This window comes from Schistocerca americana, chromosome 8 (genome assembly GCF_021461395.2).
Source record: "Schistocerca americana isolate TAMUIC-IGC-003095 chromosome 8, iqSchAmer2.1, whole genome shotgun sequence".
Classification (NCBI taxonomy): Eukaryota; Metazoa; Arthropoda; class Insecta; order Orthoptera; family Acrididae; genus Schistocerca; species Schistocerca americana.
Window position 1 is genome coordinate 197,095,938 of NC_060126.1, and position 20,170 is coordinate 197,116,107.

General features: G+C 39.7%; 2 protein-coding genes across 3 annotated transcripts in view; one reads left to right on the forward strand and one right to left on the reverse strand.

Moving 5' to 3' along the window:
- Positions 1-10,663, reverse strand: part of LOC124545486 (E3 ubiquitin-protein ligase MARCHF8) — a 98,842-nt gene extending 88,179 nt beyond the window's left edge. Inside the window, exons 1-2 of one of the 2 annotated variants that reach the window (XM_047124428.1) lie at positions 10,144-10,663; positions 9,818-10,051 (exon numbers count right to left, since the gene is read on the reverse strand). In XM_047124428.1, the coding sequence (XP_046980384.1) occupies positions 9,818-9,907 (90 nt within the window). In that variant the 5' untranslated portion in view covers positions 9,908-10,051; positions 10,144-10,663. Of the gene's footprint in view, positions 1-9,817 lie in introns of both variants that reach the window. The other variant, XM_047124427.1, reaches the window with a different exon arrangement.
- Positions 10,664-10,779: 116 nt separating this feature from the next.
- The window catches only part of LOC124545485 (phosphatidate cytidylyltransferase, photoreceptor-specific), a 102,507-nt gene continuing 93,116 nt past the window's right edge, over positions 10,780-20,170 (forward strand). Inside the window, exon 1 of the mRNA XM_047124426.1 lies at positions 10,780-11,037. Coding sequence (XP_046980382.1) covers positions 10,963-11,037 — 75 coding nt within the window. The 5' untranslated portion in view covers positions 10,780-10,962. The remainder of the gene's footprint in view (positions 11,038-20,170) is intronic.

The window sequence follows — 20,170 nt, forward strand, 5'->3', positions numbered from 1 at the left end:
TACTTCAACTGTCAAAATTTTAACAGTAAACTGTCAAAGTGCTCACAACAAAGTTTCTGTATTTACTGCTCACTGGGAAAGTTGTCCCAATCAAATTTTTCTTGGAACTGAGAACTGGCTGAAATCCAAATCAGAAAGCTCTGAAATATTTAGAAAGGTATAGAACATATAACAAAAAGACAAATTAGACATCACAAAAATGTTGTGTATATCGAGGTCAAAACTGAGTCTCACTGTGAAGCTATCTGGACGCATGTAATAGGTCTAGGTTGCCTATCTATTTTTTCCCAAATGGGAATCCCTGGAGAGAAAACAACATTCGTTTTGTGAAGCACTATTGAAAATATTTAGAGAACTCACATTTGAAGCTGACTGCAGAATTATTCTACTGCCGCCAATGTACATTTTGTGTAATAACCACAAAGATAAGATAACAGACATAAGGATTTTATTAAGGCATACAGATGGCTGTTTATCCCTTGCTCTATTTGCGAGTGAAACAGGAAAGGAAATTATATATTAGTGGTATGAGGTAGCTTCCACCATGCACCATACAGCGGCTTTTAGAGCATGTACATAGCTGTAGATGGATCTTCTCAAAACATAAAATACAAACCTTTTCTATGGCACATGCAAATCAAATCTGGAATGAAGTATACATGAACATCAACGTACACGTTAACTCCTCCAAATTTTGCACATGGTTTGCATTAAATTTTGAGGAAACATTTCCAAATGTAGCCATTTTAACAGCAGCAGCAGCAGCAGCAGCCAAGGAAAATTTATAGATAACTGTGGGTTTTAGGAAGTTCTCTCAGACTCTAAATTTTTGCAGTTCTATACTGGTACAAAAAAATGAAGTTAATAAAGTAAATAAAATAAAATAAAGTACGCAAAAAGTTGCTGCAGAAATATCATTTAATGACAAAATATTTAAAATGCAGAAAATAAAGGAAAGTAGTATGGCATATCATGAAACTGGAAAACGCTGACAAGTATAATAACACACAAATCCTACATGGGTAAAAAAATCTACTCACCAAGCGGCAGCAGAACACACACACACAAAATACTGTTGCGATTGGCAAGCTTTTGGAGTCAGTGGTTCCTTCTTCAGGCAGAAGGGTTGAAGGGGAAGGAAGAAGGGTGGAGGATAAGGACTGGAGAGGTCTAGGAAACACCCAGAATGGTGGGTCAGGGGTGACTTATCGTACGGGATGAGAAAGAAAGTGTCTTCTGCCTGAAGAAGGAGACACTGACTCCGAAAGCTTGTCAATCATTACAGTCTTAAATGTGTGTGTTCTGCTGCCGCTTGGTTAGAAGATTTATTATCTATACAATTAAATAATTTTATCAATAATTGATTGTTTTTGTTGTTATAAATCCTAGATGGGGTAGAATAATAGAAAATCCACAGGAATTGGCATGTTCTGCAACTGGCTATTTCTCTATTATTGTCATGTAGTTGCACCAAAATCTTCCTGAAACACATGTAGCACCCCCAAAGACTTAGATAACTAAACTCCACCCAAACAGGCCATGAAAGCCCAACGGTACCACGATAGTACGGACAATGATGATGTGTTGCTTGAAGCTCTCCTGTTGGACTAGTTGTGAATGTGTTTCTCGAGCAAAATGCCAGACAGAGACAGCTACATCACCTCTCAGACGATGAACCAACAGCTTCTACGCACATTGAGAGACTGTCAATCATGCATTGCACTTCTATCAGCTGCTCCAGTGGCCTCCGTTGGGAGCCACCTACCGATATACATGTTTGCACTGGTGTCCATTCTTGCTGTTGTCACCTGAATATCTACATCACCACCGCAGTGTCATCCCTTGTACGGCCAAGTCCCTCTTTGTGGTCACTGTGTTTTTAAAATAGCCTGTACTGGATCCCTTGCTGAGCTAGGCTGGTATCCTGTGTCCCTGTTCAACACATTAGTCGAGCTGCGAATTTCCACTGCTTTTTAATAACACTTTCCCAGTAAAATGACACAGACAAAAGAATTTTGGTGTTTTTGTTTTCCATACTGTGCCCTGTAGTGGGACAATGCTCAGCCATTGCAGATTTCTCTGGCTGGTCCAGACGTGTGTGTCATCAATGTTTGACATATCTGTTCTCCATGTTGTGACAAGTCTGTCCAATGTACAATGTCCCGCTACTACAGGGAATCTTATAGACACAAGGCCTTCTTACACTAAGATCATTTTCCATTGAGCCTAAAACAGCTCCAAGTTTCATTGGCAGATGATAGACACATTTAACTTTATGTTCCTCTTATTTGCAAAGAAACTACTCCGATTTGAGACAAGATGGGCATTCCTCTTTGTTCTTAACTTTTTTCCAGCTCCTCACTTCGTCTAACATGCCCCGGGTGTAAGGCATGATGAATCTCCTGTTCAGAATATCCTTTTTCTAAAAATACAGTATGGAAGTGGTGTACCTGAGCATACAAAAAGTATGCTGAAGTGAGCACGTGCTTAAACAAATTGAAAAGTCCCCCTTCAAGCTTCTTGCCAGTGAGCAACAGTGATTCCTGCAACGACACTCAAGAGAAAAGTAAGAACACATCAAAACTAATGAGAATCGCTACGCAAGTCGTAAGTCCTTGAGCCGATAGACAAAATCTTCCGAGCTGTGAATATAGTGCTCACTTTTTCCCACTGAAGGGCCGAAGTGCGCTGTTAGACACTTTTTCATCCAATGACCAATACTTTGAACAGATTGACAGTGTCGAAATGGGTAGTCCCTAGTCACCCACTGTGGCCAGTCTTTAGAACTGAAATCTACAAGCTTTTTGGCAATTTGTGTAAATACCTTTGTTATCTGGCCCCATGGCAGTGCATTACTGGATTCATTTTTGCAACACTTAAATTCTCTTCATTCAAACATTAAGTTTATGATGGAGAGGTAGAAAAAGGGTGAACTACTGTTCCTGGATGTGTTTCTGCACAGAAAAGAGGATGGCATTTTGGGTCACGCTGTGTGCCTTACACCTATATACACCAGCTGTCACCATCCTTTAAAATGGAGTGGCGTGCTTAGGACGTTGGTCCACAGAGCGGAAGCCATACCAGATTCAGACGAGTACCTGAAGAGCTATGCTATCTCCGTACTGTATTTTTAGAGAATGGATATTCTGAATGGGAGATTCACCATGTCTTATGCTCAATACTTGTTACACAACACAAGGAGCTGGAAGAAAGTAAAGAATAAAGAAGAGTGGCTATCTTGCCACACATCAGCGGTGTTTCTTTCAAAATAGGAGATACATAAAGTGAAATGTGTCTTTTTTCCACCAATGAAATTCAAAGCTGCTTTAAGCTCAGTGAAAGATAATCTTGATTTAAGAAGGTTTGTTAACTACAAGATTCCCTGCTGTGTGATGTCATGCACTGGACGGACTTGTTGCACTGCGGACGATATATGTGTTGAACATTGACATACACGCCTGGAACAGACACAGATATCTGCAGTGGTTGAGCACTGCGCCAATACAGGACACACTATGGAATAAAAACCCAAATTCTCCTGTTGACATCTTTCTACTGGGGCTGTACTACTAAAGAAAGTACATCAGCGGGCAGCTACCAAAAGAGGCTGCTGGGCCAGCTGACAGTAGTGCACAGTATGTCTGACAGCCTCTGCACATGTGTCGAAGCTGTTGATTTATCATCTGACAGCTGGCAAAGCTGTTCCTCTCACTACTGATGATAATAGCTGTGCTATTGTCACCAAATTTGGCACACTCAGGTCTGCAATCTCTTTTCACTCTGGGTCAAACAGGAGGCTTCGATCACAGTCTCAGCAATTTGTTGACCGCACCTGAAGACAGCAGTCATCCGAGAATCATATTTACAAAATGAGCTTAAAGTCAGTAAGACTATTCAGGATTTAAAAAAATGGTAAGCACGCATGGGTGAAGTTCCATCCTCGGTTTTGAAGTAGTGCATACTCACCATACAAGCCCCAACAAGAAACATAGTATATGTCCTTTGGTTCAAGTAATTTTCCGGACTAACTAAGGCACACGTGTAATGCAGAGAGTATTAAAAACTATAGGCCAGTTTCACTACTGTCTGCATTTCAAAAATAACAGAATCAATCATGAAAGATACACCAACGAGTTACATGAATAAAACATTTTTAACAAAGCATAGTTTGGTTTTCGAAGAGGGAAAAGTGTAATATCAGCCATTACAGTGTTCCGGAAAGTGATATTTGAAGTACTTGACAAGGAACACTGCGTTACAGACATATTCCTAAACTTTTAAGCTTTTTGACACTACTGACATGAAACGCTACTAAACAAGATAAAATAACTAGGTGTAAAAGGAATAGCAATGTCCCAAAAACGGTGCAAAGGGTAGAAACAGTTGACATTTCTGCAGATCATTTTTCTTCAGTAAAACAATTGTCAGACAAGAATCATATAAACATAAATGTTCCTCAGAGTAGCATATTGGTAAAAAAAAAAAAAGCTTGAAATGACATGGGGTTTTATTGAAACAGAAAATGCTTTAAATGGCATTGGGTTTTATTGAAACCAAAAAAAAGTGCACAAAATGACCAGCATCTACATCTACATTTACATCCATACTCTGCAAAAAACCACAAAGTGCAGGGCAGAGGGTACATACAACTGCACCAGTTATTAAAGTTTCTTCTTTCTGACACAACTAGCAATCAGATTTGTAATAACAAGATTTTTTATTCTCATAGAACACTCCTTAAACAGAAATGGCTATTACTCAGTTTCTTGAAATTTGTTTAAATGAGTGTCTACTGCATCATAATATAGTGCTTAACAATGTCAAACAGGTTTTAACATAATTTATTTATTGAAGCAATCACCCATATTTCTCATAAAGTAACCAGTTTCACATGGTATCAGTCATCTATAATTCAAAGGGTCAGGTGTTGTGGTGTGTGACGTCATTAGGGTGCGGAGTTCTAGTTTACGAGTTGGTTGTGTTTATAGATGTCATCTTGTTGCAGTTTATTGTGGTGGTGGTGGTGGTGTGTGTGTGTGTGTGTGTGTGTGTGTGTTATGTGGGGGGTCGACAGAAGCGTCCGATCCAACGCGTCGGCTTTGACCCGTGACATAAGGGTGTTGTCGTGCGTGACGTCATGACGGCGTGGAGTTTGGTTTGAGTGTGGCTGTCTCCAGTTCTGTTTTATCTTATTTTATTGACTTTTCTGATCTGTTCATTCTATCTCGTGAGATTTTTTTTTAAATTTAAAAACACTTATTACTTATTTTAATTATCTGTTTCCTCGAATTTCTGTTTTAGTTTATTATATTTATCTTTCTGATCTGTTCGTTCTATCCTGTGAGATTTTTTTTTTTAAAAAGACAAAAAACACTAATCAGCTACTGACGCATCTTTATCTTCTATGGGTTGCAGGGGTTACGACCCCTGGGGAGGTGGGTGGGTATTCTTGCATGGCTGTCTTCACTTACACGTTGTAGCTACGCAAGGCGTCTAAATTTGTTTATATTTAGTTTGCCCCCCACCCAAAACACCCCATTTCCCGCGCTTGTCCCGTTAGTGTCATTAGGCTTCTTGTGGAAAGTGTGTGTGTTTGTTTTTGTTTCCGTCATATTTGTGACATGGGTCAAAACAGACGGGTGGGATCGGACGCTTCCGTATTTCCGTATGTGGTGTATTGGATTCATTAGGGCTTTGGTGTTGGCAAAGTGCAGTTTTTGAGAGTGTCTGACAAGAATTGAAATTGGTTTCATTGAGTGACCAATTAAATTTTTTTGTTTGTTTATGTGATTGCGTTGTTGACATGTGTTATTGGTTTGCTATTTGTGGCGCGGTAAGACAGTTAATTTATTGTGTGGTTTCTTTTATAGGTATGGATATGACTATGAAATACAATAGTGCGAGGTTGTGTGCGGAGATGGGTGACGACATGCTCAGACTGTTGGCAGAGATTGTGAAATACAGTGTGTGCTGGGAAAACATGAGGTTGGCGCGAGTTTCGGCGTCTCGGACCAGGGGCTGTTATATGTGGCGGTGTCAAAAGGATAATGTTTGGGGCTCCATCAGATGCAGTATCTGGTTTGAGAAATCTAGGTTGGCCAATAGACAGATCATTTTGATGACTTACTATTTTTGTTATAGTCCTGTATCAGTTTTTGCACACATAAGACTGGACTGAGTGAGAAGACGGTTTTAGATTGGTTTTCTTTTTGTAGAGAAGTGTGTTTGGAATATGTGAAGTATAAGGGCAAGTCAGATGGGTCGAGGGTGGTGGTCAAGATAGATGAATCTCAGTTTGGGAACAGAAAGTACTGGGGGGGGAGGGTAAGTCTCCGTTTGGTTTATGAATGTAGGGGGGTGTTATTTTGGGAGGCGGGTATGTGGATTGTGTTTTCAGGGTTTTAGAGGGGCGTAATAAGAGGGAATTGGTGGGGTTAATTGAAGAGTAGCTACAGGAGGAGAGTACTGCAATGTCAAATGCTTTTTCATCATACAGGGGATTGGAGAAGAGGAGATATGATCATTTAGTTGTAGACCATAGTTTAAGAGTTCAAAAATTATGAAATTGGGGTGTGACCCAATACAATAGAGGGCTCTTGGGGGATGGTTAAATCAGTCATAGGGAGGGGGGACAGGTGCTCTTTTAACTTGCAATCTCATTTAGGCCTAGATTAGCACTGCTGGCAGAAGAGCGTCCCTGGGGTGTACTGCATTTTTCGCGTTGTTTTGGAGGGCAGTTAGTAAAATGTGGTTACCTGAGGGTTTTGCGTGTGTGTGTGTGTGTGTGTGTGTGTGTGTGTGATTGGGGTGGCTAACCTAGTGTGTGGTGCCGGTATTTGTTTGCGGTAAGTAGCCGTTTTTTTTATCTATTGTTTGCGAGTTGTGATGTTTTGTGGGTTTGGTTTTATTTATTGCACTTGTAGGTGTTTGTTTCTGGTTACCGTCAGCTGTGGTTGACCCATATATGTTTAACGAAGCGTCGGATTCCACATGTTGTCATTGCAGATGTATGTGTTTTGGTATCATCAACTGCGGTTGACCTATATAGGGTGATTCACGAAGATATGCAAATATTTTAATATGTTAAAACAAAAATATGTTAAAACAAAAGGAAAAAGTTCATATAAAAGTTCGCAAATGTTTAGTTACGGAGTTATGGCTAGTAAAAAAGATTTTTACTGAAATTTAGCAACTTCACTAATATGAAGCCATTCCAAAACTGTATGAGGTTACAGTAAAGCACAGTTTCTATTTATTTTGTTGTTACTGATCTGGTGAATCTAATAAAATATGTCTCAACCATGTATTTGCAGTAGTCTTCCAGAACATCCACAGAAACAAGGAAGTAATCTTGAAAAATTTTTAATTCATTAACTACGTGGCCCAATTTGTTTTTTTAAATTCCAGACAATTGCACGAGGTTTTCAACAGAAGTTGTAGAGAATTTAATTTTGGAAAAATGATGGTATTAACATTAACTGAAACTCCAACAGTTACTATGTGGTTTCACTTAAAATGCACTGTTGTTGTTATGTCCTATCACTGAATAATACAGAAAAATAGCTCGTTGCAAGGTTAGGAAACGATTGAAACAACTCATTAACAGTTGCCAACAATGACAAACATTTCTACATTCTTAATGGAAAGTAAATAAATTTATCTATATAATAGTCCTTGCTTCTCTGGATGTTCTGGAAAACTACTGCAGATACACGTGTGGTACATGTTTTATTAGATTCACCAGACCAACAACAACAAAATAAAAGGAAATCATGCTTTACTTTAACCTCGTACAGTTTTGCGATGGCTTCATATTAGCAAAGCTGCTAAATTTCAGGTAAAATCTTTTATCAGCCATAACTAAACATTTGCGGGCATATGTTTATATGAACTTTTTCTTTAGTTTTACTTGTACAATAACATATTAAAATAGTTGCATATCTTTGTGAATCACCCTGTAAACGTTAAGGGAAGTGTCCGATTACAAATTTGGGGTCTAGTGTAGCAGGGGATACAACCCGTCGGCTTTGGACAATGACGTCACAAGTCGCCAGAGAGCAGTTTACCATTTTCGCTTTTGCTGTTATGTTTCAGTTTCGTTTTTTTACTGATTGCTTAATAAAGTGGATCTGTTTATTCTATCTCGTGAGTTTTTTTTTTTTTTTTTTTAAAGCCAAAAAACACTTATCAGCCACTGAAGGGAGCTACAACACTAAGAAGAATCGCTTCTCGATTGGCCACTTGTGACGTCATTGTCCAAAGCCGACGGGTTGTATCCCCTGCTGCACTAGTCCCCAAATTTGTGTCATCATAGCTGTGTGCTTTGATATCGTCAGCTGTTGCAGCGCAAGGAAAATTGACCTTTGTGGATCAAGGGAAGTATCCGATTCCAATTTCTGTTGTTTTAGTTGTTGATTTTGTGGTATCGATAGTTGTGGTACAATTCTAATTTTTGTAGGTTTTAATTTTGTGGTACTGACAATTGCAGTTGAGCTATGTAGGTTAAAGGAAGTGACCGATACCTGTGGATTTTGTGGGAATTTTGGGGTCTAGTGTAGCAGGGGATACAACCCATCGGCTTTGGACAATGATGTCACAAGTTGCCAGATAGCAGTTTACCATTTTCGCTTTTGCTGTTATGTTTCAGTTTCGTTTTTTACTGATTGCTTAATAAAGTGGATCTGTTTATTCTATCTCGTGAGATTTTTTTTTTTTTTTTAAAGCCAAAAAACACTTATCAGCCACTGAAGGGAGCTACAACACTAAGAAGAATCGCTTCTCGATTGGCGACTTGTGACGTCAATGTCCAAAGCCGACGGGTTGTATCCCCTGCTACACTAGTCCCGAATTTTGTGTTGTTTATCGTCGGTTTTTTGTCATCGTTTTGTATGATTTGGGAGTGTGGTGCGCGTTTTTATATTTTTGTATTTAGCTTGTCCCCACCCTAAAACTCCCAATTTCCAGCACTTGTCCCATTAGTTTGATTATATTTTTGGAGGGAGATGTTATTGTAGTATTTGTATGTATTGTAGTGTATTGTGTATTGCCATATTTGGAGACGCTGAAAATGGCCATTTCTGCCATACTGACAATGTCATGGGTCAAAGCAGACAGATGGAATCAGATGCTTCTGTAATCCCGATTCAAATTCCGGTGTTAGCGGGGAATATGTGGGAAAGATCTGAATGTGTGTCAGTATATAAATAAGCTCAAAATGGTAAGTCGATTAGTTTTACAATGCAGATCCTTTTTTTATGTACATTATCTCGTACATGGGTCAAGAGGCATGTTCAATATAAGTCATTGGCTTTGGCCAGTGACATAATGTTAACATCTGTTAGCACAATACCTTCTGTTGCATACATTCATAACACTGCTATTAGTGGGCAAAGCCAATGAATGAGGGGGGAGGGTGGGGGGTGGGAGACTGGTTGTGGCAACAGACTGATCTGTAATTTATAGTATATAGTATAAGTATAGTATAGTATAAGTATAGCTTAGGTTGAGAGTTAATGAACTCGACGAATGTAAAACTGAATAAACCTGGTTGTGATGACACAATACAAACTAAAGAACAAATCACAGGAATCTGTTGAGAATCTGTGATATTACAGACTGTTAACTGTGATATTGCAGACAGTTTCCAATTTGCAAACGCCTTCATACAATACATCACTGATTAACAACTACCTAACGTCATTGGATGATCACAAGATACCAATGTTAACAATAATTGAATGCAGGACGCAAATAGCCTACGTCTAGGAACTAAAATGAAAAACACGTTGTTTATTAATGATTTATATTCTTATTTTACCTGAACTTTCCAATCGCGATTTTGTCTTCCAGTGTGTCCAGCATCTTTAACCCAATCCAGTGGAGAAACACTTATTTGTTGCAAAGGCATTTCACGGTGGGATTGATTTCACGCTGTGGTTGCCCTCGTACTCAGTTCAGAGCATCAATATTCAACAAATAAACAACTTTCAGCTAGTAAACTACATTTGTGACTTATTTACTTCTCCCATTGTGTTAAAGTATTGGTGTGAATCTATGTTAATACAAAGAGCAAGATATTTCATCAAGCATATACGTATACAACTTTAGTCGATGTGGGCAAAGGCTTAAATGTTTAAACTGTACCATGATGAGATGTTTTCTGTTTCGAACCAACAAGAAAACTACATTTCCGTTCGCAGAAGCTCAAAAGATTTCTTAAGTTTGTTTCCATCTCATTGAACATATGTCATCTTTTGCTCTATCACAAACACATTTGTAGATCGATATATTTCATACACTTAACAACAATTTGGCATAAGGGAGGAACAATAAACGCAAAATGCAGACGATAATAAACTATTCGCCTATTGAGATTCTTGAGATGCTGTAGAGGGCTATGTAAATTATGTTGTGATATTATTAGAAAATCTGTCACACACAACACTGCACTACTTGAGTAACGCACACATACACATAACGCCTAATTTAGTATAATGGATTTCAGTGCACGAAAACAAAGTTTTCCTTTAATACTGCAGATGGCAGACAATAACATTAACCAATATCTCTGGCATTGAAATAGCTGTAACCAAACGTACACAAACTGAGAACAGTTATGAGTTCTTATTCACCAGCAGTATGTGACTAGATAAACTTCAGACGGAATTTCCGCCTATTTTAGTATCCTGATCGGTGATGGTAAATATTCCATGAAACAAGCTGTAAAAATATCGACTTAATGTTAGCCAAAAAGACAAAACAAACCTGTTCGTTAAATATCTTTGGTGCTTTACATCAATGTTTGTTTGCAAAGTAGTAGTTCATGTCCGGTTATTGAATTATGGTTGAAAAGTAGAATGAAGAAGGAAGCACACGTCTACGTTGTTGTTGCGACATAAGAAAGTTCACACGTGCAAGAAGTAACAATTCTCTTTGCTTTCTGTAAAAAGTAGAGTAACAAATATGTCTGAAATGCGGAAGAGGCATTTTGACAAGAACGAAGAAGCTGACAAATCTCCCGAAGCAGAAAGCGACCAGGTTTGTAACTGTACCTCTCTTCACTATGCTACTATTGCCTACAAAGATAGATTTTAAAACACTCTGTTAAACATAAATAGAACCGACCAGACCATTATGGACGTTAATAACTATCAACGACGGATTAACCTAAGTACGACAGTCTTTGGTTATGCCGATACATTATGTGTTAGTTAAACATGGACAGGTTCCAGGAAGAAAGTTAATTTGAAATTTCCGTGAGTAAATGGAGTTCATAGATGGAAGTCATTTAGCTGTGTACGTAGTGATTAACATGACGTTAAGGTTGTTGTCAGGTAAATTACATTTATGAGTCGGGATCTTAATTGTAGATAATTCAGGTCACTGGTTTTATATCGTGATAGTGAACATTTTGTGATAGAGGTCAATCTTAAATACATTTAGACAAATTATGTCTCAACACCTCTTAGCAGTAGTTACAGTAACGTAACTGTTTATTCTGTGTGGGGATGGGGGAAGAATTTTCAAAACATCAGGCCGATAAAATGCAGGCCTTTAATGTGACTACGATTCTAAATTGCTATATGGCGTCGGTTCACATATTCCAAGTAAAGATAGCACTGAAAAGGCGAGTTTTCATTGACCTTGTTGGCTGCTATGATTCATTTGTAGCAAATTGTCAACAAATAATTGAAGAAACCTGTATTGACACTTCTCCTGTTTGTTTGAGTGGTGCCACTTGGGAATTCACTTATTCAGCTGTTAGGCGTTAATATTTGTTTAATATTGTCACAGGTGTGGAAATATGGAATGCAGTAATATCATTCATTTGCTTTTATCCATGACAACATTGAAGTGGCAAACATGAAACACTCATTGAAATTAAGTGTGGGCAAAATATCAACCATAGATATTTCCATGACATCAAAATGGTTGTCTTTGCTGACTCTCAACCTTTCAAATTAACCTAGATGTCAGGCTATGCTATAGATTAGTCTCTCCGAAACCTACATACGAAAATATAATGCAGAAGCAAAATATATTTTATCAAGAGTCTTTTCTATTTCCATTGTGTGTGCATGTGCCAACATCTATACGTGGGCAGCCTGCTGTGAACGTGAACAGAACTTTGTAATGATTACCAGACAGAGTTTTTAATCTTAGTTAGGGCTTCTGTCATCTTGTGCTAGTTCCTTTAGAATCTCCATACTTTTTTCCATCCATGAAATTGTAGGCTTTATTAAAGTAAACACAGATCATTGTCACAGTTGTTGATCTGTCCTAAAGACTGTCCGGTCCTGTATATGGTTGTTACCACTATGAGAGAGCTCACTTTACTGTTATGAAAGAAGACCTTGTTTAATATGAAAAAGGTGTGTCAAAATTTGTATTCAGTTAACGTCTCCACATGTCCGGCGTTTCTGAATTTCTTCAGTGGTTTGCTCACTGCCTTGTCTTTTGCTCACTTTAAAGTTGACCTATAATGGAATCCTCTCTACTGGATTCTTCCTGAGAAATTTTAGTAATTTTTCCACCAGAGGAAGTAGTCATTCAGAATAGATAATAATATAAATTTTTCTTTGTGCGGTATCACAATTCAGTAAACTACATCTGAAAGTACTTGACTAGGAGATGCTAATTAGCTTATTGTTGAAACCATTGTGCCTCATTAGTTTCTAAGTTTGAGTCTTAGAAGGATGTGTTGTCTGGATTCTGCTAGTACATCCAACAAAAGTTTTTGAAAATTCTGTTTCTAATATGGGTTAGTTGTTAATATGTGAAATTCTGTAGTGTGATTTTTCTTTCTCCATTAATTTCCGTTTATTGTGATTTTCTGGAAATCACAGCTGCAGTATTGCTTGTCTGAAATAGAGGCTAATCACATTCTTCATTTCATAGAACAAACTCACCAGATCTCTCCACTAGGACCTGGTTTAAGACAGACACTTGTTCATAATTGATCATATATAAAATTGGACAATTCTGGAGTTGCGCTTACCAAAAATTTCTGATTCCGGCCTGTTTGCTTTGAGCTGTGATGTCATTAAGATGGTATACACCCCTATTCAAATTTATTCAATTCCACAATCACATCATCACCCATTACACCCATAAACAAATATAAATAACATATAAAATATTTAATTTCAGCAATGAAATGAAACTATTGGGACACACATTGGTGGTAGAAAGTTTTGGGGGAGGGGGATAAACTAAATATACCACAAATAACTCAAATGAAGTCATTAATATCAGCAACCCACACGCAAGTCAAAAACTGGGTACTGCAACATTCACTTGAAGTATATAGCTCAGACGAAGACAGCAATCCCAGAAACACCACCCAACTCCAAAAACCGTTACTGCAACTCTCACTTGACCTAAAGACCTCAACCAAAATCCACAATACCACTGATGAATGTTTATCGGGTCTCCAGCTGGGTGGTAGTATACATATATTGCAATGTTTCGGTAAATGTCATACTACCCATCTTCTAGTGAACCATCAAGATTCGCAGAGAGCGGTATATTTATATGTGCGCCCCCCCCACCCCGCCCCCCACTAGTCCAAATTCCACTACTCCGAATTCTTTACAGACGAATGGAAAAACTGGTTGAAGCGGACCTCGGGGAAGGTCAGTTTGGATTCCGTAGAAATGTTGGAACACGTGAGGCAATACTAACCTTACGACTTATCTTAGAAGAAAGATTAAGGAAAGGCAAACCTACGTTTCTAGCATTTGTAGACTTAGAGAAAGCTTTTGACAACGTTAACTGGAATACTCTCTTTCAAATTCTGAAGGTGGCAGGGGTAAAATACAGGGAGCGAAAGGCTATTTACAATTTGTACAGAAACCAGATGGCAGTTATAAAAGTCAAGGGACATGAAAGGGAAGCAGTGGTTGGGAAGGGAGTGAGACAGGGTTGTAGCCTCTCCCCGATGTTATTCGATCTGTATATTGAGCAAGCAGTAAAGGAAACAAAAGAAAAATTTGGAGTAGGTATTAAAATCCATGGAGAAGAAATAAAAACTTTGAGGTTAGCCGATGACATTGTAATTCTGTCAGAGACAGCAAAGGACTTGGAAGAGCAGTTGAACGGAATGGACAGTGTCTTGAAAGGAGGATATAAGATGAACATCAACAAAAGCAAAACGAGGATAATGGAATGTAGTCAAATTAAATCGGGTGATGCTGAGGGGATTAGATTAGGAAATGAGACACTTAAAGTAGTAAAGGAGTTTTGCTATTTAGGGAGTAAAATAACTGATGATGGTCGAAGTAGAGAGGATATAAAATGTAGACTGGCAATGGCAAGGAAATCGTTTCTGAAGAAGAGAAATTTGTTAACATAGAGTATAGATTTAAGTGTCAGGAAGTCGTTTCTGAAAGTATTTGTATGGAGTGTAGCCATGTATGAAAGTGAAACATGGACGATAACCAGTTTGGACAAGAAGAGAATAGAAGCTTTCGAAATGTGGTGCTACAGAAGAATGCTGAAGATAAGGTGGGTAGATCATGTAACTAATGAGGAGGTATTGAATAGAATTGGGGAGAAGAGAAGTTTGTGGCACAACTTGACTAGAAGAAGGGATCGGTTGGTAGGACATGTTTTGAGGCATCAAGGGATCACAAATTTAGCATTGGAGGGCAGCGTGGAGGGTAAAAATCGTAGAGGGAGACCAAGAGATCAATACACTAAGCAGATTCAGAAGGATGTAGGTTGCAGTAGGTACTGGGAGATGAAGAAGCTTGCACAGGATAGAGTAGCATGGAGAGCTGCATCAAACCAGTCTCAGGACTGAAGACCACAACAACAACAACTCCCCCCCCCCCTCCCCCGCTCCACTAGTCCTCGGGAGGCTGCAGTGGTCCGGGCGCACAGTGCGTGGGGGGGGGGGGGCGTAGTTGCCGACCCTGGCGGCGGCATTCGGCTCTCGGTGTGGGCATTCTGTCTGCATCTGCAGCGTTTACACCATTGGTCGACTGCTGGTGGTGTCACTCCTGTCTACGTAACGGCAGGAAACTATCCTACGTCAGATTGAAACTGGTTGGCGGTATAACAATAATAAATGTGATTGAGACTGTTTTGAATAATTGAATTAATCATACTAATGGCTGCTTCGTCTCCACAACCATGCTGTTCAAAAAACACTGGAAAAACCCAGTCGACAACCTCCAACAACACAATGTACAACATTGGAAAAATGCAATACAAACATCCAACACTTGAGTGCATCATCCCATACCAGCATGCCCTATATGAGCAAAACACATTTCAAATGACATGATATAATGATGTCACATAACACAGTTAAGTCATGGGCAAAAGCCAGAATCACAGCTATTATGTGACCCGTGTGGTCTTTGACAGTTGGTATTTCTGCACAGAAGTATCTGTACTCACTGATAGGTAAGGATCTGAAAAAATAAGAGGTACAACACTCGATAGTTTTGTGTTTCTCTTTCAGACTTTATTAAGATGGTCATGTGGTTTATCTGAAATGCCGCCATGTTAATGTTCAAAAAGGTATAGATCTTAGCTTTATAGAATGATGAACTTGTGAAGTGTAGTTTATTGGTCGTTGTTAGTTTTTTCATTTGAGAAGGTCTCACACAGTTATTGCTGTTACATTGATACATTTTAACACTGTAGAACCATATAAATAGTTCACAACTTGCTACCAGTTGTGTGTAACACTGCATACCATTTGGTAGTAGCTTCATTTGCAAGATGGCTCATTCCTCTCTCGTGGATATATTTGTGGTATGTGTTGGACCAACTATGATTCTCCTTCTCCCCCTCCTCAGTCTATCTTTCATCAGCCTCTATTGACCCCAGTTCTGGATGCGAACCTGAATATTATTTTGGTTCTGAATCATTTTTCTCATTTTGCCTTTTTTTCTGTTGCACCCTTTAGGCAAAATAAAGTCTAGTCCCTTCTTTTGGATTTCACTCACCATTCCGACGTGGTTGGGTCATCGTGTACTTTCTCATCTGTAACCCCCTGTCAATGCAGGACCTGCACAGTGGATGCCTGAGCTGTTTGTTATCTTCCCACGAGACCTAAGAGTAGACACTTATTGTTTTGTGGCACCAGGACCCTGAACAGTGACCATCAAATTAACTTCAAAGCCCGTCTGAACAGGGCTCAGAAGGTGTAACAGTGCCGACATACCGCCATTTCTTTCTCGGCAGTTAACTGTTAGTGGGTGTGGATATGGAGGGGCATGTGGTCAACACACTACTCTCCTAAACATTGTCAGTTTTTGTGACGGGAGCTGCTATTTCTCAGTCAAATGGATCTTCATTTGGCCTCACAAGGGCTGAGTGCACTCTGTGTGCCAGCAGCACATGGCAGACCCAAATGGTCACCCATCTAAGTGTGAACCAAGCCCGACAGCACTTAACTTTGGTGATCTGACAGGAACCAGTGTTACCACTGCGACAAGGCTATTGGCACACAGTGACAGTCAAGCCAGTTGAATAACTCTCCCTTGGATCAGCCCTTGATCAGAGTAAGTGTCATAATGATGTACACAGTATATAGATGTGATGGTAAGCCTTACGTACTAACACCCAAAAGATGCATACTTTTTTTTGTTTCTCACTGTACTTCAGTTTTTTTGTTTCTCACTGTACTTCAGAAACCCTCTTTGGAATTTGTGGTAGAACACTCTTGGATAACATCCTCTTTGTACAAACATTCTGGACCAGCAGCCTCCCCAGTTGAATGTTTGCCCAACTTTTAAAAAGGAAAAGAAGATAAAGGAATAGAAAACATTCAGTCACCTGTCACACTTTGAAACCTGTAAAAAATATGAATGGCTTCATCCTTTTGAAGTGATAGGATCACAGATTTTACAGAGGTTACATCTAGAACCTGTTCTGTTCAAAATTATAAACTAGTTCCTAAAAAAATAAATTACTCCAGATAGAGGTTACCGCTTTCCTTGAACATCATCCATACATACCCTGTCAGAAGATACCTCTCCTTCATCCTCTGACATCACTGGAGCAGATGACAGTCAGTGAGAAAAAGTATGAGCTGGCCGATAAAAATGAAATGTGATCAAGGAAGTGTAATTGGTGGAAGTTAAATCTGCCACTCTCATGGCCTTGTGGTGATATGTATTCATAAAATTTCTTTCAGTCACCTATTTTGATGTTTTACTGATTGAGACCTGCAAGGTAGGACCAAATAACCATCTTCCAATAGTAGTTTATGGCTTTGTCTCCTCTTGTGTTGTCTGTGTGCTGAGAGTGAGTGCGGGTTTTCTTCTGAACCACGGAAATAATTCTGAAGAATCCCACGTTGAACTCCTGTATTTGTGGTACGATAACTCATTTCTTCCATTTACAATAATTTTCACAGTCTTCAGAATACGTTATTCTAACTGACTAGTCCTCACATCATCTTAGATCAGACAAAATTCTAGTTAATTAGAATGATTTGCATGTCATGCCCTTTACAATTTTGTTGTAACAACGCTTTTCTCTGTGGCCGCATAATATCTTCAGGCCGCAGTAGCAAGGAACAAGTGGCCCACAGCAAGTGGAGATGATAAATGGCCGTTCCATGTTGTAGATGTGATGCGCCCATGTCTTTCGTCGCATCTGCTCATATCACAAACCATTCCTCCCAATGTTACTACTTATAAAATAAACTTTCTTCGATTCTCGTAAGCATGTTTCATCATTATTGAGGTGCGGCAGATGTGATACATTCTTTTATTATAATTGACATATCACATCTAACTGATACACAGTACAACACCAATATACAGCACAAGCCCTTCCGAAGAGAGAGAATGTGGAAGATGTCAATCAGAGACCTCTTTCACAGTACCATTTGACCTTTAATCTTCCCCTACAGGAAAACTACCTGTAGATATGGATGTTACTCCATTCTGAAAGGAAGCCAGTTTCCGCTACTCTGACTTCCCCTCTTTTATCAATAGTGTATTGGAATAGGACCAGTTATTACTGTCACCTGGCTGAACTCAAGATTAGGAGGTCACCTTCTTAAAGTTCAATAATAGCACATTTTAATAACAATAGAATTAACGTAATGAGGGCTTCAGAAAGTGTGTGCACAATTGTCCCCTTTTGCTGAGAGCAGATACTACTGAAAGCCATAGCCATCAGAATGAAACTGTTTGCTTTGCTAACTATTTGCAACTTAGGCATCTCATGAGCTAGATATACACTGATGAGCAAAACATTAAACTTCGTACTGCGAGAATGACCACTGCCTAGTGGCCTTTTAGACACATGTTGCGGTAAAGGAAGTATGTAAACATAGGAGAGACTAATTGGTAACTATTATAGCAATGATATGGGTCACAAATGGTGAAATCCACTGACATAAGCAACTTTGATAAAGGGTAGATTGTTATGGCCCTGCACCTGGGGATGAGCATCTTGGAAATGGCAAAGGTGGTCAGTTGTTTGCATGCTACCATTGTGAGAATCAATGGAAAGTGACTGAAGGTTGGTGAAACCACAGTTGGGTGATTGAGTGTGGACGTCCACACCTCATCACAATGTGGAGGTCAGATGCTTGCGTGTTCTGACAAGCAGGGTAGGTAGCAATCTGTGACAGATCTGATCAAAGAGTACAATGCTGCTGCAGGTGGAAGTGTTGGAGCACACTGTTTGGTTCACATCGTTCAACATGGGGCTCCACAGTAGACAATCCCTACATATACCCATGTTGGGCCAACAATATCTTCAATTATGTCTTAGACATCTGGTGCTACATATCTCTGAAAATCTACCAAGGACTTGTTGTTAAATCCATGCTACACAGAGTCGCTGTTGAATTGCATTACAGAGTTTGGGCAACACACCATTAAGTGGGTGGTCATAATGTTTTGGTTCATCAGTGTATATCTGATCAGATGATGGAAGGTATATTTTAAATGATTAATGGAAAATCTCATATAAAGATGTGAAACAAATACTAATAAAGAGATAGAGGGGCTGGCCAGTTCTTACCTCAACTCAGTACAGCCGATAGACACACAAAAAACAGAACCGAAAATTTACGTTCCTAACTTTCAGAACAAATGTTTCTTCATCAGGGAGGAGAGAGGGGAAAGAAAGGGAAGAAGGGAAAGTGGATTCAGTTACTCACAACCCCGGTTATGAAGCAACAGGGAAAGGAAAACAGGGAGGGTAGCAAGGATGGAGGCATGGTTGTCAGAGGGAAGCCAAAGATATTCTACTGTAAGTACTGTGCCAGCTTCAAACCAAAGAGGATGCATACAGAAGTGAAGATGTATATAGTATAAAGATAAACACAACTATGTAGGATGAAAAGATGCGTGAATGGCTAAAGAGGAAAGGGAAAGAGGAGAAGACTGAAGAGTAAATGGGAGTGAGGTTGTTTAACATAGGTTCAGTCCAGGGGGATGGCGGGATGAAAGGATGTGTTGGAGTGCAAGTTCCCATCTCCGCAGTTCAGAGGGACTGGTGTTGGGTGGGAGAAGCCAAATGGCACATACAGTGTAGCAGGTTCCTAGGTCCCTAGAATTATGCTGGAGGGCATGCTCCGCTACTGGGTGTTGGACATCTCCTAGGCGGACAGTTCGTCTGTGTCCGTTCATGCGCTCAGCCAGTTTAGTTGTTGTCATACCGATGTAAAAGGCTGTGCAGTGCAGGCATGTCAGCTGATAAATGACATGTGTAGTTTCACACGTGACCCTGCTTTGAATTGTGTATGTTTTACCAGAAGCGGGGCTGGAGTAGGTGGTTGTGGGGGATGCATGGAGCAGGTTGTGCAGTGGGGTCAGTTACAGGGGTAGGAACCGCTGGGTAGAGAAGATAGTCTGGGAATATTGTAGGGTTTAACAAGGATGTTACAGAGGTTAGGGGGGGGGGGGGGGCGACGAAAGGCAACTCTGTTTGGTGTGGGGAGAATTTTGTCAAGGGATGATCTCATTTCAGGGGTTGACTTGAGAAAGTCATATCCCTGGCGGAGTAATTTGTTGATGTATTCGAGGCCAGGATAATATTGGGTGACAAGGGGGATGCTTCTGTGTGGTCTGGGGGTAGGAACATTGTTGTTGGATGGGGAGAAATGTATTGCTCGGGAGATCTGTTTGTGGACAAGGTCTGCAGGATAGTTGCGGGAGAGGAAAGCACTGGTCAGGTTATTGGTGTAATT